Below are 26298 nucleotides of genomic sequence, written 5' to 3'. Positions count from 1 at the left end.
TGGCAAGTGTGGAATGCAGGAGAACAAATTAGAAGAAATGGAAGAGAGGGGGGCGACAGGCTATGGGTGGTGCAGGACATGATGATTAGGGGGCAGGAGCACATGACTTATGAGGAGAGGCTGAGGGAACTGGGATTATTTAGTCTGCAGAAGAGAAGAATGAGGGGGGATGATTGAGTTGAGGATTGGCCCAGCTTTGAGCAGGGGGTTGGACTAGATGGCCTCCTGAGGTCCCTTCCAATCCTGATCGTCTATGATTCTATAATTCTCTGTATCTATAGTGCAGATGTTGCCTGGGACAGGCTGGAAAAGGAAGAAAAGAGCAACTTGTTCAGAGGACAGGGGGATGGGATGAGTAGCACGTGAGGTGGCTGCTGCTGACATTTATGAGCATGTCATGTTTATGATACTAGAAATATCAAGTCTTTCCCCCGATTTTACATCAAGCCCTTTTCCTATCACAGGTAGCTGTGTTTTGGGAAGCTAATTATTTTGCCTGGGCTGAGACTGCCCAGTGGTTAATTTGCAAAGAAAGAGGTGCCAGAGATCAATTAGGTGGTGGGGCTCAAGCAATTTTTTTACTTTCATAACTGACTTTTTTTTTTACTTTCATAACTGATATAGCAAAGCCAGAGGTGCCAGAGCTATGAACTGCCAGGACTAGAGGTGCGGGGTCTCAGCCCTGGCAAACCCCTGCACAAATTAAGCATTGAGTCTGCCAGTCTGTTGGTAAGAGCAGTGCTGAACCAGGAGAAATGGCAGTGGGTGGGAAGGGAGGGTTAGTTGCTATATCGACTCTGCTCTCTCACTATGCCCTGTGCTGCAGATGCAGTAGATGGTCTGGGACTGAATCACATTCTTCATCTCCAACCTGAGCTCTGTGCTACAGACCTGCTCAGTCCTGTAGGATGTTCCCACCCAAGGTATTATGTGATGCACATACTTGCATCAAGCTAGCATGAGTGTAAATAGCAGTGTAGCTGTGGTAGCACAGGTAGCCAGGGTTCTAGCAGTACAAACCCACCTGAACCTCATGGGTACCTATTCGGCACAGCTAGCTAAGCTATGCCTCCGGTCCCACTATCCTTGCTACTGCAGTTACACGGTTATTTATACTCACTATAGTACAATCAGAATGAGTGTGAGTATAAGTAGCCAAACAGGAGAATCACACCACTAGCTCATAGTGTAGACATAGCCTATGGGTATGTCTACACTACCCTCCAGATTGGCGGGTAGTGACCAATCCCCAATCACTCTGCCATCGACTCCTGTACTCCACCGCAGCGAGAGGCAGAAGCGGCGTCGACAGGGGAGCAGTGGCAGTCGACCCTGCGCCATGAGGATGCGAGGTAAGTCAACCTAAGATACGTCGACTTCAGCTCAGCTATTCTCACAGCAGAAGTTACGTATCTCAGGTCAATCCTCCCCCCTGCCCCCGCCCCAACCAGTGTAGACCAGGTCTAAATCTCTCTTTTAAGGCAGGTTTTCCAGACCCTGAATTGTTTTTGTAGCCCTTTTCTGGATCTTTTGTTATATTCTAAAACTTTTTTTGAAATGTAGACACCAGAACCAGACTCAGTATTCCAGTAATGGTTTATCCAATGCCATTTACAGAGGTAATACCATCTCCTGGCTCCTACCCCACATTCCCCTGCTTAGACGTCAATGGCTCAGCAATCATGTGACTAAGGCCATTAGAGTCAGATCAGGAATGTCCGAGAAACACAGTCAGACCAAACTACAGGGGAGCAAGGGCTGGGTCACTGATTGGAGTTGTGTGGTTTGAACATTGGCCTGTTAAACCCAGCATTATGAGTTCAGTCCTTGAGGGGATCATTTGGGGATTTAGTTGGTGTTTGGTCCTGCTTTGAGCAGGGAGTTGGACTAGATGACTTCCTGAGGTCCCTTCCAACCTTGGTATTCTATGATTCTAAACAATCAGAAAAGATGAGGGAGATGGGAAAAAAGAATAGTAGTATAAGGGCCCTACCATCAATCAAACCCTAACCCCGCCCCTAACCCCGCCCCTTGACCCCTCTAGTCCCTCCCACCTGTCACCGGAAGTCCCACCCTATGGGGGTATTACTTCCGGGGTCAAGATGGCCACATGACCGGAAGCAAAGTGGGTCATGTGACCCCTCTAAGAACTCCTCCCACCACCCTCTACCAATCAGGAGGGGTTTCCTCCAGAAAGGACCACCCCAAGAGGAGATTTGACCAATCAGGGCAACTTCCGGGGGCGGGTGACCTATCTAGAAGTGGGTCATGTGACCCCTCTAAGAACTCCTCCCACCACCCTCTACCAATCAGGAGGGGTTTCCTCCAGAAAGGACCACCCCAAGAGGAGATTTGACCAATCAGGGCAACTTCCGGGGGCGGGTGACCTATCTAGAAGTGGGTCATGTGACCCCTCTAAGAACTCCTCCCACCACCCTCTACCAATCAGGAGGGGTTTCCTCCCGAACGGACCACCCCGAGAGGAGATTTGACCAATCAGGGTGACTTCCGGGGGTGGGTGACCCCGTCTAGAAGAGGGTCATGTGACCCCTCTAAGAACTCCTCCCACCACCCTCTACCAATCAGGATGGGTTTCCTCCCGAAAGGACCACCCCGAGAGGAGATTTTGACCAACCGGGGTGACCCCTCTAAGAACTCCTCCCAAGGCCCTCCACCAACCCGAGTGCAGCACCAATACCCCATAAGTACCAGCGCCGAACAGAGGAGGCCATTTTTCTTACCAAGGACACGTGTTTTAGAAAGCGTGGAAAGGCTGCTCAGAGGAAAACATGGACTCCTTTACCACCCCCGTTAGAACTTCAGACTTTGTTTTACCCCCGAGAGTCTTTGACCGTCCACGGAGAAAACGTTACATCAGTGACAGTTCTGAGGAGGAGGTTGTGACCACGGGGAGCCCTTTGGCCCAGCCGTTGTTGGATACGCCGGAATCCGACCCCGAAACTCTTGTGAGACATCCCAAAGAGCCTGATGGCCTCTCTTTGTCCAACCCCTCAGATCGCCACTTGGGAGAGTCACCGGTGGACAAGGCAAATGGAAAAGATGGCTCTCAGGTAAATGAACGATTAAGAAACGGCGGTGGGGAGGGGGGAGGGTAATGAGACTAGGAACCGGGGGGGGGGGTTGTGTAAATTTAAAAAAAAAACCCTAAGCTGAGGTACTTACACTGTTTCTTTTTTGAAAAAATCTTTTAGCAGCTCAATGATGCCTTTCTAGAGGACCCAGAGCCCCTGGACAGCATTGTATCAAGCAGCGAAGATGAACCGGGCCCACCATGTTTTTGCTCAACACCAGTACAAATTGTTGAAGAGGGCTCCGAGGATGATGGGTTTGAAGAGTTTAGGAGGAGGCTAGGCATAGAACTGTCCGAGCCAGTGCCACGTCGTGAGCGTAAAAAAGTTATGCGGATTATTGTACGTGTTGCTGTTTATGCTGTCCTTAAACACTGCCTTAGGGAAAAGCTTTTTGAAGATTGTGAGGGCTGTGTCATAGATGCGCCAGCCCAACGGCACCATGACTGTGTGACTTGGACTTCAGTGGATATAAACTGCAAGCTCCGGGCCCTGTGTGCTGAGCTGTGTTTGGAAAGCTTACTAAACACTGTTATTGCCATAGGTTATGCTATGCAATGTCTGTGCCTAACCCAAGAACATTTAGCACAAGGGGTGACTTTGATAAATGCTGTGCAATTCAGTGGAGACCCTGACCGTGTTTTAAAGAAAATGACCAAGCCGGAAGATGCCTGCTTACAACGTTATATTGACCGTCTAGTTCGCACAAGAAGTTACAGAACCCTGCTTAAGAAAAAGACTATTTGTAAGAAATCTAAAAGGATTAAGTTAGAGAATGGTGAGGGTGCAAACATGCGATATAAAACTTGGCAGCTGTAAATTAAAAAAAAAGGGGGCGGGGGGCTTTTGTGACTATCTGTGTTTTGTTAGAAGGCTTTTGGCCCTTAAGTTTTAATGAAGCATCTTTGTTTGTTTTTAAGGAGTTGTATGTCTTTTTAAAATAAATAAATAGTTTTTGTGAGAATTAGTTTTTGTGTGTGTGTGTGTGTGTGTGTGTGTGTGTGTGTGTGTAAAAGACATTCATTTGTAGCAAAAAGCTGAAATGCATGTTGTGGGAGGGAAAAAATCCTAAAAACCAAACAAACAGGATAGTTCAGACATGTTTGAGTATAATACAGTTGTTATGGAGAGCTGCTTTTACCAGCAGGACCAAATATTGTTTTTTTTTTCATCCCATGTCCCTAAGTGGCTCTCTCAGGGATTGAACTCCCAACCTTGGGTTTACCAAACAATTACTTAAGCCACTGAGCTATCCTGCTTGTTGAAATAAATAGGTTTAAGCACACACCCCACCCTCACTGAATAGCCAGAATGTTTGCAATTACTTACCTTTGTTCCTATAGGGTTACAATTGATTGGTGAGTTGGATGGTGAGTTCTGATTAATATGAAATGCTATTGGACAGTTTAAATGTAACCCCCTGGGGTAAAGGTGAAGCACTATTGGGCAGTTTAAAAGACCCAGGAGTTGGTGGAATGCTATTGGACAGTTTAAATGTAACCCCCTGGGGTAAAGGTGGAGCACTATTGGGCAGTTTAAAGGACCCAGGAGTTGGTGGAATGCTATGAGTCATTCTTGCTAGAAAAACACCCCACCCCCCCAAACTTTAAGCATGAAAGAAACAACCAACCCCAAGACATTAACTGATATTGCAAAAGGGGACCCTGCACTTGGAAATGGGGTACTGTTTAATACTGTAAGAAAGCCACAAATGTATTTTAACTTACAGGGGTGGAGGAAGCCCTATTGTGTATATAGCATGGTTCCCACAATAGAGATACAAAAGGGTGTTCTGCAGAATCTATTATTTGAGAGCTGTGGTGATTAAATTAACCTGTTAGCAACTATGTTGAAACAATGGGGCTAAGAGGGTATAAAAACCTTAGGTATGCTGCAGTCTGTCCTTTTAACAGAAAATCTTTTTACATAACTGCTGGACTGCAAAAAGAGGTAAGCTTGCTGTCTCTAACTCTGAAACTACTGCCACTTTTTGCCCATGCTGTCTTTAGTAAATAATGGTGCCTATGCTTATTGCAGTGTGATCTGTTTTAGCATGGAACCAGTAACTTCAAACTGCATTTTACCACCAGGCCAAGGTAAAAACCATTTTAACTATAGTTAGCTTAATACTGTTAATTTTAAAAAAGTATAGGGATTTGGTGGTAATGCTAACATGTTTGCTTGTTTTTAACCTGAAGGCCCACACACACATGGGGGGGAACAGAACAATCATGTTCCAGCAACACTTTATCCCATAGTGAAAGGTAACTTTTTTTTTTACACAACTGGTTTTTAAAATGCATGTGGGGTTTTTGAAAAGTGTGTGGCTGCAAGCTTGATTTGGGATTGGGAGGGGGGGGGGATTTGTGAAGGCATAGGTTTTTTAAAAAAAGTATTTGGTTTGTTTTAAACAGGTTTTTTTGTTACTGTACATAATGGTGTGTGTTTAAAAATGGCCTTTGAGGGGGAAAGGCCCAAACACATGGGCTTTTAAATGCAGAGGGGGGGGGGGGGCTGCAACTGGTTTTTAAAATGCATGTGGGTTTTTGAGAAATGTGTGTGGCTGCAAGCATGATTTGGGATGGGGGGGGGGGAGGGAGGCAAGGGGGATTTGTGAAGGCATAGGTTTTTTTTAAAAGTATTTGGTTTGTTTTAAACAGGTTTTTTTGTTACTGTACATAATGTGGTGTGTGTTTAAAAATGGGCTTTGAGGGGGAAAGGCCCAAACACATGGGCTTTTAAATGCAGGGGGAGGGGAGGCTGCAACTGGTTTTTAAAATGCATGTGGGCTTTTGAAAAGTGTGTGTGGCTGCAAGCATGATTTGGTGTGTGTGTGTGTTATAAAGCTGGGATGGGGGGGGGGAGGCAAGGGGGATATGTGAAGGCATAGGTTTTTTTTAAAAAGTATTTGGTTTGTTTTAAACAGGTTTTTTTTGTTACTGTACATAATGGTGTGTGTTTAAAAATGGGCTTTGAGGGGGAAAGGCCCAAACACATGGGCTTTTAAATGCAGGGGGGGGGGCAGGCTGCAACTGGTTTTTAAAATGCATGTGGGTTTTTGAAAAGTGTGTGTGGCTGCAAGCATGATTTGGTTTGTGTGTGTTATAAAGCTGGGATGGGGGGGGGGAGGCAAGGGGGATTTGTGAAGGCATAGGTTTTTTTAAAAAGTATTTGGTTTTTACTGTGCATAATGGATTTTTAAAAAGCAGTTTTTGGTTTTTATTTTGCGAAATAAGATGTTTATTGTAGGGCCAGAAATGGATTATTTTGTTGTAAAGCTATGATTTTTAAATAGAAAAACACCCTGCTGAATGAATATATATAATTTAAGTTTTACAAGATGGCTTTATGTGTTTGCTCCACAGTACTGTCAAAACATGACCAGAGGGAAAACAAACTCAAAAGAAAAAGAGAGGAGAAAGCTGAAAAGGAAAATTTACCAGCATCAGTGACTGATGGACAGATGAAGCCCAGTAAATATATTTTGCTTATTGGTTTAGTTGTTCTATGAGGTTTTGTATTTTAAGTAAATACACAGGTGTGGGTGAGAGAGAGATGGTAAAATTCAGTTTTTGTAAACTGTTGTTATGGTTTCTTTCCCCTCATAGGCATGGGCAACCTTTCTGAAAATGCTGTAGTCAGCGCTACAAGCACACCTCCTCCAGAAGAACTACCAAAGAACCAAAAATCTGCTTTGAGACCTTTAACAACGCAAAACAGCACTGAAGTGCAGATGAAGCATCCGGGCAGCCCAGACCTCATATACGTGAAACCCAAGGACAAAACAAAAGACTCTGGTAAAAAGCAACCACACAAACACAACTCCTGTTGCTCAGCGGCTACAGCCACACCAAGCCCTGAGAAAACTGTGAGTGAAAATGCCCACGTTCACAAACCCAGAGCACGCACTCTAGGGGTTCTGAAGGTGCGCAAACCTGGAGCATGTGGTGTATGGGCTCCGTATAAAAAACCACGGTCTAGAAGCTTCTGCGATGCCAAGGTGTTGCAACCACACACACACAATTCCAGTTCCTCAGCGGCCACCGCCACAGCAAGCCCTGAGAAAACTGTGAAAGAAAATGCCCACGTTCACAACCCCGGAGCATGCGCTCTAGGGGTTGTGAATAAAACACCGAGCACTGACAAAACATTCTCCCAAAACCATAAGCTCGCCACAGCTCCCCCAAGTTCTAGTGTTTGGGAAGAGTTTGATGCTTCCATCAGAAAAGTGATGGATGCTGTATCCTCGGGGAGTCTAAAAGAACGGCCTTCTAGAAAGACTTGGGAAAAATATGATGCTTTGTTCAGAGCAATGTTAAAAGACAAGAGGGCTGAAAAGGGTGTCTCTGAGCAGGCATGACTAGTCGTGGAAAGGGGCCTGGGTAAAAGGGGCACCCTCCAGAGTACACATCAGCTTATGTGTAAACAAAAGGGGGGACAGCGCTTGAGGGATAAACGAATGGCTGCCAAAAAGTTTCAGGCCAGGGTGGCTGTAAAAATCTTAAAAAGGGCTAAAGAGGTAATGAGGAAAAAAAAACAAAGAGAGATGCCTCCTACTGGAGGCTCTCAGACTGGCTTCTCTGAAAATGGGGAGATGGAATCAGACTCTGGTTTAGCAAATTCCCCAGAGGGCTCTCTAGACAGGCCCCATTCTACTTCCAATGACCCTCATGGAGGCTTCTCAGAGTTTGACTCCCAAATAGCATCTGATGTAGAAGATCCCGCTAATGATCCCATAGAGGAACCCCCAAGTAACCCCGAAAATGCAGAGGTGTATATGGAAAGAGTGAGAAGTTGGCAACGTGAATTACCTAGATTTGGGGGGTCGGTATATTGTGAGGAATTTCGTTTTGTCAATCTTGAGCAAGTAAATTCAGCTCAGCGGGTTGTTGAAGCCATACACCAGGGAATACAGTTGGTACTCGATGATGTTAATGGTAGGGTAGGCCCTGATGATTACGTTCAGTTACGTTTAGAGAGCCGTAATTTAGCTAACCCTTTGTTTTCAGTCAGAAGAACTAGGGATGAGCTATCTGCTGAGGATTTCTTAAATCAGACCTCAAAGCTGCTACAGAGCAATAGAGAGTTGCATCTCGATGGGACATTGCGCCTTGTTGTGACAGTTGTAAAAAACAGGGGTGGGGGTGCTCGTAGAGTTTTAAATTCTATCCTTAGTAGTCAAATTATTCATAAAAAAAGACAGTGTTTGGTAGACCTGACTTACACCGGTACCAATCTGTGTTTTGCGGGTGGCCTTTTGGCCGTCATGTCCGATCGTAAACCTACGGACACGGAATTGTTAGCGGAGGCGAGAAAGTTGCATGAGAAACTGGGGTGGTCAGATCAAAAAAAGATTCTGGTTAGTGACGTAGCAAAGTTTGAACAGCATTTAGGAGTGAACATACACGTGGTGCTGTATACGGAAAAAGGTGGCTGGGGCTTTTTTAAAACAGGAGGCCTCACGTACCCCAAGACTTATTTCATCCTGTTGCACGATGAGCATTACTATGGAGTTCTGGATGTGAAAAAGTTGTTTGGAGCGAAAAATTATTGTGAGTTTTGCCACACGGTGTACAGCCACGACCACTCTTGTAGGTATCGTTGCCGCCTCTGCTTGAGTGTAACGTGCTCAGACAGCGTGGGCGTGCAGCTGCGGTGTCCTAGCTGTAGACTGTATTGTCGATCCAAAGAATGTTTAGACAGACATGTCGACTGTGCATCAAAAAACCAAGTTGAATGCCTGTCTAAAACTTTGTGTGATAAGTGTCAGTCTTACGTGAACAAGCGGCATAAGTGTAAAGGGAGGCGATGTAAGCAGTGTCAGGGTTTGATTGTTGGTGATGTAGACAGTCACTTTTGTTTTATGGATAGCCTTAGAAAGCCTGAATCCTCAGAAAAGTATATTTTTTATGATTTTGAATGCATGCAGGAGACTGGGTTGCACACTCCCAATTACATTTTTGCTATGTCCTTAAATCCAGAAAAATCCTGGGAATTTAAGGGCGATGAGTGTCTGTCTGTCTTTGTTAAGACCTTTATCGGCAAAGAGTTTCGCGACTATACGTTCCTAGCGCACAATTCCAAAGGTTATGATGCGTACTTCATCGTTAGGCAGTTACTGAAGGAAAAGATGTGCATAGAACTGATCACTCAGGGTAGTAAACTAATGTGTGTGGAAGTGAAGGCCCTGGGGATTCGTTTTATAGACTCTTTAAACTTCTTGCCCATGAAGCTTAGCAAGCTACCGCAGGCATTGGGATTTGAAGGGTGCAAAGGTTATTTTCCACATTTTTTTAACACTGTAAAAAATCAAAATTATGTGGGACCTATGCCCAGTGTGGCACACTATGGTGTAGAAAGCATGATGCCCAGGGAGAAAACAGAGTTTCTCGACTGGTATCAGGACCACAGTTCTGAGGTGTTTGACTTGCAGAAAGAGCTCGCGTATTACTGTCAGCAGGATGTCAAAATTTTGAGACAGGCTTGTATTCTATACAGAAAAGAGATTATGAAAATGACGGAGAAGGGAGATGTAGTAGAGAAAGAACCTGGTAAATTCACCGAAGTAAAACTGTGCATAGATCCATTCCAGTACATAACACTGGCATCTGTTTGCATGGCTATGTACAGGTTTATGTTTTTGGAGCCTAACACAGTAGCTCTTCTGCCTCCAGACAACTATCACAGGCAGAAAAAAAGATATTCAACTCCATCTATTCAGTGGCTGTTGTATATCTCTTACAAAGAAAATATACAAATACGGCATGCTTTACAGGGTGGGGAACTACAGGTAGGACCCTACTTTTTAGACGGTTATGCCGATGTTGATGGGGTACGCACAGCCTTTGAGTTTAATGGATGTTTTTTCCACGGCTGTGTCACCTGTTATTGTGAAAAAGCACAAAATCCTATGACGGGGACATCTTTTGGGTTTCTTTATTACAAGACGCAGCTCAAGGCTGACTATCTGAAACGACTTGGTTTTGTAGTGAGGACTCTTTGGGAGCACGAGTGGGAGGTGATGAAAGAAACAGACAGGGAGTTGGCAGACTTTTTAAACCGAGCCCAGTTACCCCAGCCTCTTGTGCCTAGAGATGCTCTTTTTGGGGGGAGAACAAACGCTATCCGCCTGTATTACAAGCCTAACCCCGGGGAAGAAATCCACTATTATGATTTTACCAGCCTGTACCCTTTCGTAAACAAAACCAAAGAATACCCTATCGGACACCCCGATATACTTTATGACAAATTTGGACCCCTGGCAAATTATTTTGGAATTGCAAAAGTTAAAGTTTACCCCCCACGAGGTCTCTTTTTTCCATTGTTACCCGTCAGAGTGGGTGGCAAGCTTATGTTCCCGCTATGCCAAACCTGTGCGGAAACCGAGCAGCGGGAGATATGCACCCATACTGACGAGGAGCGGGCCATCCTGGGGACTTGGTGCACGGTGGAATTGAACGCGGCTATAGCGAAGGGGTACGTGGTGGCTGAAATCTATGAAATCTGGCATTTTAATGAAAAATCTAATAAACTCTTTTCAGAGTACATAAAATTACACCTCCGCCAGAAACAAGAGGCTTCAGGGTATCCCAGTTGGTGCACCAACGAGGAAAAACAAAATAAGTACATTAGCGATTTCTACCAGAAAGAAGGCGTTCGTTTACGCCAACATGAGATCAGATCAAACCCTGCTAAACGCCAAATCGCTAAACTGTTTTTAAATTCTCTGTGGGGTAAATTCGGCCAAAGAACCAACCTACCCAACACCAGCATCGTGAGAGACCCTGACGAACTCTTGCAGTACCTATTTTCCCCCAATTACAAGGTTTCATCCTGCGAGTTTATCGATGATGAAACAGCGTGCGTGTCTTGGAAGCACGCAAAAGAACGGTACTCTGTCTCTGGCAATACCAATGTTGTCATAGCCTGTTTCACCACCGCTTATGCCCGCTTAGAATTATACAGTCTGCTAGACGGTTTGCAAGAGCGGTGCCTGTACCACGACACTGACTCGGTGATATTTGTGAAAAGGGAGGGTGCCTGGAATCCCCCTCTGGGGGATTATTTAGGGGAGCTCACAAGTGAGCTCCCGCCAGATCAACACATCACCGAGTTTGTGTCGGCAGGCCCAAAAACGTATGGGTATAAGTTGTCTGGAGGAAAGGCCTGTATAAAAGTCAAAGGTATTACCCTAAACGTAGCAAACTGTGAAAAAATCAACTTTGAAAGTTTAAAAGATCTAGTCCTGGACTACTGCACGGGCCTGCGAGATAACGAAAACACCTCAAAAAAGATAGAGGTGCAGCAGCCCTCTATCGTAAGAAACAAAAACCAGTGGCAAATAGAAACAAAAACCCTTAAAAAAACACAAAAAGTGGTTTATAACAAGAGGGTCCTAGGAAAAGGTTTTAAAACCCTGCCCTACGGCTTTTGAAAAAAAATGGATACGAGGTGGAAACACCCCTTTTCCGCAATTCTTGCGGGGCCTAGCAACTGCGGAAAAAGTTACTTTATAAAAAATGTGTTGAATAATGCCAAACAAACACTATCTGTTATGCCTGAGAATATAGTGTGGTGTTATAGTTGTTGGCAACCTCTGTATAAAGAACTGCTCTGTAAATATCCCTTTATCAATTTTATGGAGGGGTTGCCTGATGCTTTGGATGATGACAGTTAGTTTCCTACTAATAAAGTAAATATGGTTATCATAGACGATCTGATGAACTCTGCTTGTGAAAGCAATGAAATCGAGAAAGCTTTTACCAAGTACGTGCATCACAGAAACCTGAGCATTATGTATATAGTTCAGAACGTATTTTGTCAGGGAAAAAAGAGTCGCACAATTAACCTAAACACAAAGTACATGGTTCTGTTCAAAAACCCCAGGGATAAATTACAAATCGCTACGCTCGCTCGGCAAATGTACCCTGGCAAAGCTCAATTCTTTCTAGAAGCTTTTGAGGATGCTACCAAAAGACCTTATGGCTACCTGGTGGTGGATTTAAATGCTTCCACACCGGAAGCTTATAGACTAAGAACCGGTCTTTTCCCTCCAGACTGGCCAGTGGTTTATACTTTAAAAAAAACAGCTGGATATAAAAAGAAATGACTTATCGGCAGGTCCCTTTTTAACAGCTGGGACTGCTGACTGAAAACATGTCTAGCTGCGTGAAGAGAAACCTGGGCCTTTTAAAATTACTTAGCAAATCGTCCCCGCAGCAAAGGAAGGCTATTCTGTGTTCGGCCTCTGACGATCTAGTAGTGGCCATCTCAGAAATAGCGCTCAATACCTTAAAAGGAAACATACCTTTAACACAAAATCAAGTGCGTGTGTTGAAAAAGAAACGCACGCTTATAAAAACTTTGTGTAATAAGAGCGTTTCACTTAAAAGAAAAAAGCATCTGGTAAAGCAGTCTGGGGGGTTTATTGGGCCTCTGTTAAGTTTTGCTATCCCTCTGATAACAGGGCTTTTAACTAATCGATAATGGAGTATGCAGAAAAAATGTACCTGGTGCCCAGCCACCAGTTGGAGCAATTAAGGGCTCCCCCTCCAGCAGAGGAAAATATCAGAACAACAGCAACTCGCTTACTGGACGCTGAAATGAAGTCTGTTCTTCAAAGAACTGACCTGGCCGAATACGAAAAGGCTAAACTTTACAGCGCCGTGCTTCAAAGGTACCTAACGTACGTGAGGCAAAGTGATGCGGATAAAGGGAAAATAAGTCTGTTTCTACCGGAACAGGAACAAAGCGTAACTGCCAAACCCCCAGAAACACCAAAGAACTCAGACTCTATTGCTCAGGAGGTGCTGGATAATGTGAATAAGCGTTATAAAAAAAATGCAATAGTATTGCTAAATAAACTGGGGCAGGATAAAAATCTCTCTTCATGGAATGATAAAGGGTCTTTTGTGTACAAAGGCTCTGTGGTTAATGGTTCTAACATGCTTGACTTAGTCAGGGCTGTCACCCAAACTCGCTCTGTACCTAGCAAACGTGTACCTAAAGGATGGGATGTGTTTATGAATGCCATGGCGGAACTGAACGTACCATCTTCTGTCATGGGCAATGCAGCCAACAGAGACCTTTTGGAACGCCTCAAGGCCTCGACTGCTGACACCGGGGTGGATCAGGAATCCGTGACCCCTTTTTTGCCCTATAAAAAAAAAAAAAGATTGGCTAAAAGAGCCCAATGGCTCAGTGTGTAACGTTTTTCACATTCTAAAAATTTTAAAACTTGTAATGTTTTGCTTTAAATAAAACATTTCTAGATTTTTTTTAAAAAAATCTGTGTAATTTTTTCAATTGGTCATTTAAAAAACAGACAAACATCAATTTCTTTAAACCCCTAACCTGGGGTGCTTTATTGGGTAACATGGCTATAAAAATCATTACAAGATACACATGTCTGGGCTTGTTGAAACATGTTTTGAGCAAGGCTAGGCATGCCCAAAAATTTAAATTTATTTTTTACAAAATTTATCACCATCCGGTCATTTTGCACTAAGTCGTCAGAATACAATTTTAAAATCCGGTCAAAAGATAAACCCTTGCTACGATGATGTAAAAAAAACACGCAGTGATAGCCACAGGCGACGGAGCGGGGGTCTTGTAATTGTCTATTGTGAAACACCATGTCTGTGGCATTTTTGTTTAAAAATTTCATAATGCTTTTAGGAAACAACACGCTGTTCGGGGGTTGCCCATATGAGTCAAAAAACTCTCCACGGTTATGCTCCGCCAGATACAGGGCGAGCCAGTGTTCACCCGGTTGGTTGTGTGGATGCGTGTTCACCACCAAACCTACGGGCCTCTGAGACAGCTTGCTTCCAGGGAGCCAATCACAAGGGAACACATCTAAAAAATTCTTTTTTGTGTAAGGATCCGTTGATAAGACACGTGAGAGCTGCACGGTGTCCATGTTCACATGTAGTCAAACAGAACGTTTCTTCTCTGATTTATTTCTATGACATTGTCAAAAACTCCATACACAATCATATTGACGGTAACCGTTAAAGCCTTTCCAAACCGTATTTCTGCTCTCAGGTTCCCAGTTTTAATCAGGGAATAGTGATCTGCGCATTCCTGGTCGGGAGACAGGTCAAAGGCAAACAAGGTGTAACCCTGTGCAAACTCCTCACGGTCGATTAACAGAGAACGATCTTTCATGTGTTTACCAGCTGTCTGTACCAGATTCATGTATTCTCTCACGCAGCGTCCTGCCTCGAAGTCCGGTTGCAGAGGCTTGGTCGGTACCTGTTCACCATCCACATACAGGGCCACAAAATTAATATCGTAATGTTTAAAATGAAAGGGATTTTTAGTGTAACTGCCGCTAAAGGCATCGTTATCCACAAATCCTAGGACAAGCATTTTGGGTAACTGTCCCAAGAACAGGTTTTCCTGGTTACTGACCCTGCTGCCTGCAGGGATGCTAAACACTTTCATTCCCACACGGTCCACGGGGTATTTAGCATTAGCGGCAAGCAGGGCCTCTGCATGCCCCAAACGGACACCCGGGGCCACCCGTACTTTCTTCACAAAAAGGGACGCTGATACAATGCGCAGTTTAAAGCCTTCAGCCGCACTGCCCATTAAACAGAAGGCGTCTTTACTGCGTGTCAGTTTAATTTTCACATCCACTCCGTTTAACAAAAGTTTTTCTTGAAAAAACAGGTCACTGTGTAGATGGCCCAGCAGCTCTACCGTTCTGCTCTGGGCTGTCAGCTTTGCACGCTTCACAAACCCTAGATTCTCTCCATCCAACTCTGTTTTTTCATGTTGTCCAGCAGTGTCTTTGTAAAACAGGCCGGCAGAAAATTGCGTGGCGAGGGTGTCATCGCTGTAATTGAGCACTGATTCTATAAAGGCCCTGTAAGGGTAACAGTTGTTGCTTTGGCTTACAAGGCGGTCTCCCAGCGTAACATCCAACTGACTGAAAATAGAGGCCACGGGGTAATTCACCAGGCCCACTTCAGCGTCCGCAGCAAGTTCAGTTCCGTCTCCTTTTACAATCTTGCAACACAGGTAAAGCAGCGTGTTGTTTAAATCCATATAATCTATGCCATTCCCTGCTATAAAAAAGTCAATGGGGGCAGACTCCGTAACGGCCGATAGAGGTGGCACCTCGATGTAAATGCTTTTCTCGATGCTGGTCTGCGTAGGGGCTATTTGAAACAAGTCTAGTTCGGATTTGGTGCACTCTTCAGACCCGCAGTGAACAAAAGCCATATTGATTAAAATATGTCTCTTTTACCAAGCAGAGCGCGTCTCCTCTTTTGCCCAGGCTGCTTCTTGGACTTTCGTTTATGGCCGGCTCTGCATGTCAAAGCCCTTCTTTTAAAAGGTTTTGGGGGACCTGTGCGTCGCGGGTATGACGTATTTCTCTTTCTTTTCTTCCTCCTTTTAATGTACATCAGCCCCGATCCTTCCTGTGAAGCTGTATTCCCCACCTTCTCCAGAACAGCACGGGAGACATGACCTACCACATCTTTAGCTATGTTTTGAGCGGCGGTTTTTACGTGGGGCTTAATAATCTCTAGCCCCCTCCTCAAAAGCGGTACAGCTTTTCGAAAGAGGCTACGAAATATTCCACCCACACCAGCCCCGTACATCACGGGGGCCCCATGATATCCAGGAAGGGCGTATCCAGCCTGGGCTTTGTAATAGTTCCTGTAGATGGTGGGGTCGCCATAATTTTTTAGGATCGCCATAATAGTGTTTTTTTTTTTTGCTTTTTAGAAACCTCGCTCTCTCCGCGGTCGCAAATGCAGCTTGATGATCACCTTGCCGAAGCGAAATGAGACATGTCTGTTCTGATCTGTCTTTATTTCAATGGTAATGGTGTCGATGTGGTGTTTACTAACAGGAACGTAATGAGGTTTATCATAGGTGATGGTAACAAACTCATTGTTCCTTCCTTGGACAGGGACGCAGCGTAACAGGGGAACAGAAAAGTCCCCCACAAACTGGTGTTCTACAATATCCGTGTACAGATACAAGGAGTTAAAACCCCCTGTAATGTCTGCTGAGAAGGGAAATTTTTGGACGTTGCGTTTTGGGCCCAAACCCAAAATGTTAGCTAGTTCCCCGCCAGTAGAAAACCCGTAGTTAAAATTGGTAGATTTAAGTCTCACTTTTCTACCTACAGGGTCGTAGTTCATGACCATCTCAGGCGGTCCTTGGTGACGAGCCATGGTGCTGTTCATATGCTCCAGTAATTCAGGTATGGTCGAGTAATAACCTCGTCGTAGGATGAAATTCCACTTCATATCTTCAAAGGTAATTTCAAAAGGGGTGTCTTCATTGATAGTGTTCCAGCTGTGCGGGTATTGTATTTCCACTAACCCCACCTCCCAGGCACCCGGGAGATCCAAGGGCTTAATTAGCCGTATTGTAAAGTTCGAGATGGTGTTTTGGGGAAAAACTGCAGAGCTGGCATTGCTGGGCAAAGTGATGTAAAACCCGCCGTCGCTCATTATTATTTTTTCTTCTATCTGTCTTTGCAGGAGGAATTGGTTTTTTGTTTTTTTTTTCTCTTTGTTTTGTGTCTAAATGTCACAGAGTTGAGAAGCTTCCACCCAGCTGTTAAACTTATCAGGCCAACCCAACCATTTTACCAGTAAGTGTTTTTTTCTCCCTTTTCCTTTCTCCGCTAGAATTTTTTCAATCCTGTAAATCCTGTCTCGTTTGGGGTTTACTTTTTGTAACTCTTCAGGGTAAAAAGATCCAGTAACTGCCTCACCTTCGTAATCTTTTAATCGGTATACAGGTCTTCGGCCCCTGGTTAAGGCTTCATCCACTATGAATATCTCATCGGTAAACGTCTGTTCATAACCTTTTTCAAAAGCGCCTTTGGTTTTAGATAGTCTCACGTGATCGCCTTTTCTAAAAGGGGGAACAACCTGTTTTATTTTAAAACTGTCTCCATAAACCGTTTTCCACACCTTCAGAGAATTTGAAGGGTTAACATCTATGGGTCTGGTACGTATAGTCCTGTGAAAGCTCTGGTTATAACTCTTTATAAAGTCAGGTAAGACGTCAATGTAGCGAAAGGTGTTATGGGCTGTAAAATATCTCCACATCCTAGTTTTTAAAGTTCTGTTAAATCGCTCCACAACCCCTGCTTTGACTTCATTATTAGTAAGAAAATGGTGAACCCCATGCTGCTTTAACAGTCCACTTAAAGGTTTGTTTAAAAATTCTTTCCCCCGATCGGTTTGTAATTTTTGAGGCACGCGACCTTCGCTGAAAATAGCTTTAAAGGCCTTGGATACCTCACCACTTGTCTTGTCTTTTAGGCATAAGGCCCAGGCATATTTGGATAAAATGTCTATCACTGTTAAGATGTACTTAAAGCCACTGTTGTGTTTGGAGAACTGATGCATATCCACCAAATCTGCCTGCCACTGTGCATCCACATCTGAAACAATAGTCTTGTTTCTTTTAAAATGTATTCGAGCTGGTTTGTGTAAAGTGTATGCATCCTGGTCTGAAAGCCAAGCTGTTACCTGTCTTCTATTTAAAGTTTTACTATGCTTTCTGGCCACTTGAAAAAGAGAGTTCACCCCGCCAAAGCTCCCAACTTCCCTGGGATTGTAATATATTTTCTTTAACAGAGCTGTCGGTGTAGACATGACTGTTACTGGTACCGTCTTTTACTACCACAAGTATGAAAGGGGACACGCTCATATTGACACATTTAAATACATTTTATTAATTGCCTGGTTTAACATGATCTTTTACAGCCGCCTGTAAAATGGACGCCATAACTGCTACCATAAGGGAGTCTGAGCTGTTTCATTCTTCCATTTTGTGATTTTCGGTTTCAGATCTGTCTCTTGGATAGCAGTAAAAACAGCTGACGCGCAAGTTCTTAAAGGCCTCTAGAAAGGCATCGTCGAGCTCCTGAAAGATTTTCAGAAAAAGAAACAGAGTAAGTACCCCAGCTGCTGGGGTTTTTTTTTAATTTACGCAAACCCCCGGTTCCTAGCTTCATTACCCACCCCCTCCTCTACCGCCATTTCTTAATCGTTCATTTACCTGAGCGCCATCTTTTCCATTTGCCTTGTCCACCGGTGACTCTCCCAAGTGGCGATCTGAGGGGGTGGACAAAGAGAGGTCATCAGGCTCCTCAGGGCGCCTCACGAGGGGTTTCTGGTCGGTTTCCGACGTATCCATCAACTGGTCGGCCAAAGGGCTCCTCTCGGTCATTCCCTCCTCCTCAGAACTGTCGCTGGTGTAGGTCCTGCGCCACATAAGTATGGTGCTTGGGTCCAAAACAAAGTTCGAAGTTCTAACGGGGGTGGTAAAGGAGTCCATGTTTTCCTCTGAGCAGCCTTTCCACGCTTTCTAAAACACGTGTCCTTGGTAAGAAAAATGGCCTCCTCTGTTCGGCGCTGGTACTTATGGGGTATTGGTGCTGCACTCGGGTTGGTGGAGGGCCTTGGGAGGAGTTCTTAGAGGGGTCACCCCGGTTGGTCAAAATCTCCTCTCGGGGTGGTCCTTTCGGGAGGAAACCCGTCCTGATTGGTAGAGGGTGGTGGGAGGAGTTCTTAGAGGGGTCACATGACCCTCTTCTAGACGGGGTCACCCACCCCCGGAAGTCACCCTGATTGGTCAAATCTCCTCTCGGGGTGGTCCGTTCGGGAGGAAACCCCTCCTGATTGGTAGAGGGTGGTGGGAGGAGTTCTTAGAGGGGTCACATGACCCACTTCTAGATAGGTCACCCGCCCCCGGAAGTTGCCCTGATTGGTCAAATCTCCTCTTGGGGTGGTCCTTTCTGGAGGAAACCCCTCCTGATTGGTAGAGGGTGGTGGGAGGAGTTCTTAGAGGGGTCACATGACCCACTTCTAGATAGGTCACCCGCCCCCGGAAGTTGCCCTGATTGGTCAAATCTCCTCTTGGGGTGGTCCTTTCTGGAGGAAAACCCCTCCTGATTGGTAGAGGGTGGTGGGAGGAGTTCTTAGAGGGGTCACATGACCCACTTTGCTTCCGGTCATGTGGCCATCTTGACCCCGGAAGTAATACCCCCATAGGGTGGGACTTCCGGTGACAGGTGGGAGGGACTAGAGGGGTCAAGGGGCGGGGTTAGGGTTTGATTGATGGTAGGGCCCTTATACTACTAAGAATATAGAATGAGAGGGAATATGAAAAGAACAAAAGGAAGTGGGGAAGAAAGAAAAGTATGAGTGGTAGAAAGATGTGTCCAATTTTGAGAGACCAACAGTGAAATCCTAGCCCCATTGGAATCAAAGTCTTAACTCCCATTGTTATTTATAGACCCAGAGTCACTCCCTAAGTGTCCTTCTGGCTCCTAAGTGCACACAGCTCCCTCCATCTCTTCCCCTGTCTTTGTCCTTGGGTTTCTGCTGGCTGTCTCAGGGCTCAGTGTCATTGTGCAGTGCTGCAGGTGCAGTAATACACAGCTGAGTCCGACCATGAAAGGCTTTTCCACGTTCGCTGCCAATTGTTGTTCCTCTTCAGCATGAGGTTGTTCCCATGTCCCTCCACTCCAGTGTAGAAGAGCCCCTCCAGGTCCCTGCCTCCCCGCTGCCAGTACCAGTACACCGGGGAGTCTCCTGGAAACCTTGTGAAGAAGGGTGGCTGCTCTATGTAAGTGGAACCCACACCAGAAAGGAAACAAGAAATAGCATGGCTACATCTACACAGCAAATAAATCAATAAAAGCCCCATAAGCCCAAGTTAGTTGCCCTGGCTCTGAGACTCACTGCCATGAGGTTTTGTTTGGGGTTTTATGCAGTGTAGACATACCCCAGGAAAGAACCAGGTGGTGCCAAGTCAGGGCACTAATTAAGATGAAAGAGAGAGAGGGAGCAACAGAAAGGAAGGAAGAAAAATGAAGGAAAGGATAAAGGAGATGAAGTATGAATGAAAAATTGAGAAGTGGAGGTAAAGAGAGAAAAAAGAAAACAGGACAGTGACCTTCCCTCTGCAAAACACTGGAGTCATCGTATGATATTCTAGGCTGAGATCTCTTCTTCCTTATTAACGGAACTGACATGATGTGCACTGAAGGTCTTACATCAGGGAATTACTCAATCGTTCAAGATTCAACAATCTCAGGTGGAGACATTTTTATCCACAAGTCCTTGCTCTTCACTGGCTCTCTCTGTCCATCTCAGAGACTCAAAGCAGATGAGATGTGGTCTCTAGAGATCCCCTCACACCTCAGTCTTGGTGAGGAGTGTGTGCTTTCTCAGCTTGGGATTCTGGGCCTGCCTGCCCCACCCCATCCCCATGGTCACTCAGACAGTACCTGGAGCCCAGAGGAGCAGTGCTAAAAGCAGGACATGTCTCCATCTGGTGGCAGCTTTCCCCTGCTCTGGCTCCTCTATGCTTTATGTTTTCTTCTCTCTCTGCCTCAAGGGGCGTGAGAGGGAAGAGCAAATACACTTCTCAGCAGGAGGGGAAATTCTATGGTGTTATTTCACAGGAGAGACTTACCCATTTCTCACATCAACCCACACTGTACTTTCTTACTGGCCAGTTTCATGAATGCCATGACACTGGTGTCTGTGCTCCCTTCTCCTGGATGACACCTTCCTGACATTAACACAGGAATGAGAGTTCCTCCTGAGGAATGATGATGGGGAAGTCAGCATCAGAGGAGAGGACGCTTGTATTTACATAGCACACTACAGATCTTAGGTTTGAACAGGGTGGATACTATATCTGTTATTTAAACTCATAGACTCATAGACTCATAGGTCAGAAGGGACCAATCTGATCATCTAGTCTGACCTCCTGCACAAGGCAGGCCACAGAACCCCACCCATCCAATTTTATAACAACCCCTATCCCAGGACCGAGTTATTGAAATCCTCAAAAATGGTTTGAAGACCTCAAGCTGCAGAGACACCACCAGCAAGCGACCCGTGCCCCACGCTGCAGGGGAAGGCGAAAAACCTCCAGGGCACCTGCCAATCCGCCCTGGAGGAAAATTCCTTCCCGACCCCAATTATGGCGATCAGCTAAACCCTGAGCATGTGGGCAAGAGTCACCAGCTAGCACCCAAGAAGGAATTCTCCGCAGCAACTCAGTACCCATCGCATGCAACATCTCCCCGCAGACCATTGAGCAGACCTGTCTGGTGGTAATTCAAGATCAATTGCCCAAATTAACGATCCTATCATAACATCCCCTCCATATACTTATCAAGCTTTGTCTTAAAGCCAGGAAAGTCTTTTGCCCCTACTACTTCCCTCGGAAGGCTATTCCAGAACTTCACTCCCCTAATGGTCAGAAACCTTCGTCTAATTTCAAGTCTAAACTTCCTAATATCCAGTTTATACCCATTCGTCCTCGTGGCTACATTAGTACTAAACTTAAATAATTCCTCTCCCTCCCTAACGTTAACCCCCTTGATATATTTATATAGGGCGAGCATATCCCCCCTCAGCCTTCTTTTGGCCAGGCTAAACAAGCCAAGCTCTTTGAGTCTCCTTTCATAAGGCAGTTTTTCCATTCCTCGGATCATCCTTGTAGCCCGTCTCTGAACCTGTTCCAGTTTGAATTCATCCTTCTTGAACATGGGACACCAGAACTGCACACAGTATTCCAGATGGGGTCTCACCAACGCCGTATACAACGGTACTAACACATCCTTATCCTTGCAGGAAATACCCCGCCTGATGCATCCCAAAATCGCATTTGCTTTTTTAACAGCCGTATCACATTGGCGACTCATAGTCATCTTGCTATCAAACAGTACCCCAAGGTCCTTCTCTTCCTCCGTCGCTTCCAACTGATGCGCCCCCAACGTATATCCAAAATTCTTATTATTAATTCCTAAATGCATGACCTTGCACTTTTCACTATTGTATTTCATCCTATTTCTATTACTCCAGTTTACAAGGTGGTTCAGATCTTCCTGAATAGTATCCCTGTCCTTCTCCGTGTTAGCAATACCCCCCAGCTTCGTGTCATCCGCAAACTTTAGTAGCACATTCCCGCTCTTTGTGCCAAGGTCAGTAATAAAAAGGTTAAATAAGATCGGTCCCAAAACCGATCCTTGAGGGACTCCACTGGTGACCTCCTTCCAGTCCGACAGTTCACCTTTCAATACGACCCTCTGAAGTCTCCCCTTTAACCAGTTCCTTATCCACCTTACAACTACATTTCCCTACTGCAGTTCGCTGTTGTGATGTTCTCTCTCTCTCTGTATGCATCTGTGTGAGTGCAGGTGTATGTCTGGCTCTTTCCTGAACAAGAAAAAGAAACCAGAAAAAACACAGTTTCTAAATGAAAACTGTAGCTGGTATAAGGCTACAGCTCTGAGCATGTTACCCCTCATGTGCGGAGAGCACTGAGCAATCTAGGGAGTGTCAGTGTAACACACCGGTTTGTGCATGTTATAGAATCATAGAATACTGTGGTTGGAAGGGACCTCAGGAGGTCTCGTCCAACCCCCTGCTCAAAGCAGGACCAGTACCAACTAAATCATCCCAGCCATTGCTTTGTCAAGCCTGACCTTAAAAACCTCTAAGGAAGGTAGATTCCACCACCTCCCTAGGTAACCCATTCCAGTGTTTATCCTGACTCCCTCTAGTGACCGACCGGCAGAACTGCTGAAAGTGTGTGGGAAACAGAAGAGAGCACACATAACCAGAGCGCAGGTATGTTCCATGTGTGGGGAACCATAGGTACTGTAACTGGGGGTGCTGCTGTACCTCCTAGATTGAAGTGGTTTCCATCATATACAGGGTATAAAGTTTGGTTCAGTGGCTCTCAGCACCCCCACTGAACAAATTGTTCCAGCACCCCTGAGGGAACCTAAAGAAGAAGGTTAGCAGCATGTTGCTATTGATGTAAAGGATAACAGTGCCCCTGACATTGAGACGGGGTCTCCCTTGAAGAGTCTCTGCACAGTTGGTGTTATTCCATCTCCTTTCTGCTGGATAACTGATCAGTTCCCCTGCAGCCCCTTAGTTTCAGACTCTGGAGGCTTTGCTCTGATTCCTCCATCTAGGGGACGTTTTTGTTACCATCTCCACTCTAATCTCTCACTGTGTCCTTACTGCAGGTGCAGTAGATGGTCTGGGATTGAGTCACATTCTGCATCTCCAAACTGAGCTCTGTGCTACTGACCCGCTCAGACCGATAGGATGTTCCCTCCTGGAGTATTTTCTCCTGATTGCCCTTAGTTCCTGATTGCACCAGGAAGTGCAGATGGCCTTGGACATCTTACCAGTACCAGCTCATCCAGGGGTAGGTTGTGTTCTTCAAGATGCAAGTCACTGACAGTGACGCTTCTGGCCTCACCATGAAATAGAGGGGTGACTGCTCCACTAATCTGCCAGTTGCACCTGGAAGACAAAGGGGTCGCAACCAATAGGTGAGAAACCTCGCCAGGGAATCGAATCATACCAAGTGGCTACTGCAGGGAGCAATGGCCTCACTTGAGAGGGCAGTGGCCAACAGCCCTATTAGCAGAGACAGAAGCTGCAGCAACTCCATGTCCTGTAAGCATCTGCACTGGGAGGTGTCTGGGAGGAAGGAGGATTGCAGAGCCTGGGGGAGGAGAGGGGTGGAGTGCAGTAGTAAATAGGGTGGCCAAAGGTAACACTACTGATAAATGTGCTAGCTCAGCATGCCTGCTGTTTGTGTGTGACACTCCCATACTGAGAGGAACTGCTCTATCCCCCACCGCCCCCCCCCCCGGTCAGTAGACGGAATTGCTGAACCTTAAGGAACTCAGGCACATGCCATCTCCTAGGATACAGTGAGAATTTCATGTGAACACAGTACACAGATGCACCTTCTCCAGTCTATCCTGTCTTGCAGTACTGCACTGAAGAATCCACCATGAATCTGGTAAATTATTCCAATGGTTAATTACTCTCACTGTTAAAAAAGTATGCCTTAATTCCAGTCAGAGTTTATGTAACTGTAACTTCCAACCATTGGATCAGGTTATCAAAAGAGCCCATTATCAAATATTTCCCCACTATAGGTACTTATAGACTGTAATCAAGTCACCGCTTAACCTTCTTTTGTTAAGTTTGAGCTCCTTGAGCCTATCATTATAAAGCAGGTTTTCTAACTCTTTAATCATTCTCATGGCTCTTCTCTGAACCCTCACCAATTTATCATTGTCCTTGTTCAATTGTGGGCACCAGACTAGGCAGGTAATTCCAGTAATGGTCTCATCTCTGTACACAGCATTGGTAATACCACCTTCCTGTTCTTACTCCATATTCCCCTGCTTAGACATCCATGGCTCAGCACTCATGTGAATAAGGCATCACAGTCAGGTCAGAACAGTCCCCAGAGACACAGTGAGACCAAACCTCAGGGCGAGGGCTGGGGTCAGCAACTGGATGTGAGGGGTTAATTTAAAGAATTAGAAAAATGAAGAGAAAGAAATGGAAAGTGAGAGAGCTGGAGCAAAGGGAATAGTGAGAGAGAAAGAGAGAGAATAGGAAAGAAATGGAAGAAAATGTCAAGGAAGAGAGAAAAGTGTTTGTAATAGTGATCAATGCCCAATTTCAAGAGACCAACTGTGAAATCCTGGTCCCACTAGGGCAAAACTCCCATTGCTATTAATATAGCCAATTACATCTCAAGTGTGCAACATGGTCACTGATCTGGTGTGGGTGCTCCTGATGATCCTTACATTCCTTCTGGAGACAATGTATGTTCCAGACACTTCGTCTTGGAAGTGCATCCTTGCATTGTCCTTCCAACATCTAGGCACACACAGCTGCCTCTATTTCCTCCCCTCTCATTGTCTGTCTGGGATTTGGCTGGCTGTCTCAGGACTGTGTCACTGTGCAGTGTTGCAGGCACAGTAATACACAGCTGAGTCTGACCGTGAAAGTTTGTTCCATTTTAGGTCCCAGTTTTTGTCGCTCCTCTGGGCTGTCAAGAGCTCGGCTGTGAAGTTCACCAGCTGGTCTCCATAAGAGTAGAAGAGCCCCGCCAGCTCCCTGCCTCCCCACTGACGGTACCAGAACATCCTGTCACAGTTGGACTGTTTGAGTATACACTACAGAGCCAGGGAGTGTCCTTGGTGCCCAGTAAGGAAGGGCAGCTGCTCCACATATGCTGAGCCCACACCTGGAAGGAAATGGGAAAGTACATGACAGAACCCCGAGGGCAGAGAGTGAGAGGACAGAAAGAGAGAGAGAGAAAGAAAAGAATGAAGGGAAACCCAGAGGGAGTGACAAGCAGAGAAAATGAAAATGAAACAAAACTAGCGACTTCGGTGAGCAAACAAATGGATCTGCACTGAGCTGCTCCTGTCTGTGAGTTCAGGCTCTCATGCATTGAGTCTGTAGCGGCTATGCTAAGGGTGTCCTAACTGGGAGGGGTATTTTTGCTTTAGTTCCCCCACTCCTTAGTTATGCTCTGTGTTCCTCCCAGGGTCTCAGAGCAGATAAAATCGGGGGAGCAGACATCCCCTCCATGCTAACCCCATTCCTTGTGTTTCTCAGCCTGTACCTGGGACCCAGATGAGCAGTACAGGGAGGAGATGTCTCCACATCCCTGCAGTAGTGTCTCCCAGTTCTGTTCCTCATCTGTCTGTCCCTTAGGGAGAGTGAAGGGGATGGGCTAATACACACAACAAGTGATCTCCAGCTGCCAACAGGGCTACAAACCCTCCAGCCCCACCCACTTGGGTTTCCATTTGTGTGTGTCTCTCTCTCTCTCTCTGCATGTTTCTGGTTTTCTCTCTCTTTAGGTCTTATTCTGTTCTCACTGTTCCTGATGTAAGTGAGGAGTAATCTCACCGAAGTCAAATCAATTCTACATAAGTACAGCCAGTCAAGTGAAAGCAAAGTGCATTGTGTGTCTCTGTTTCTAAGGCTCTTTGTGTCCATCACCAAGCCTGGATTAGAAATAACACAATTTTTTAGAGAGCAATTCATCGCACTGCACTTAGAAACCTACACATGGAATATGACCAAAGCCCTGAATAGCCTCCAGAGTCAGTAACTCCCAGTCTGGGTGAAATCAAACCTGTGATGTGGAGTGAAGGACTGCATGTCCTATTCTTGGTCCCCATAAGCCCACGAGTGTCAGCAGAGAGTGCAGTGGGGTTATTTTTATTACTGAACCCTGCAGAACCCATCTGGTCATGGCCTGGGTTGTGTGTCTATACACCACTGCCCCCTGCTGGAAGGAATATGTCAGAGCTGCTAAGGCCTGTACTAGCTTCCTCTGCTGGCTGCTAATGGTGGAGTGG

The 26298-nt window shown here is 45.6% G+C and overlaps 1 protein-coding gene across 2 annotated transcripts; it reads left to right on the top strand.

Annotated features, from left to right (window-relative positions):
- Positions 1–2684: 2684 nt before the first annotated feature.
- LOC127046851 (uncharacterized) lies at positions 2685–4568 on the top strand. 2 transcript variants are annotated; one of them, XM_050944472.1, is made up of 2 exons: positions 2685–3071; positions 3216–4568. In XM_050944472.1, exons 1-2 carry the CDS (start codon positions 2790–2792, stop codon positions 3906–3908), a joined length of 975 nt encoding a protein of 324 aa, XP_050800429.1. In that variant the 5' UTR covers positions 2685–2789; the 3' UTR covers positions 3909–4568. The 2 variants fall into 2 exon arrangements, with proteins under 2 accessions (XP_050800429.1, XP_050800419.1); XM_050944462.1 differs by having other exon boundaries at positions 3213–4568.
- The last annotated feature ends 21730 nt before the right edge of the window (positions 4569–26298 follow it).

This window comes from Gopherus flavomarginatus, chromosome 1 (assembly GCF_025201925.1).
Source record: "Gopherus flavomarginatus isolate rGopFla2 chromosome 1, rGopFla2.mat.asm, whole genome shotgun sequence".
NCBI lineage: Eukaryota > Metazoa > Chordata > Testudines > Testudinidae > Gopherus > Gopherus flavomarginatus.
The sequence above is the reverse complement of the archived record's forward strand: the minus strand, read 5'-3'. Positions and strand labels throughout refer to the sequence as shown.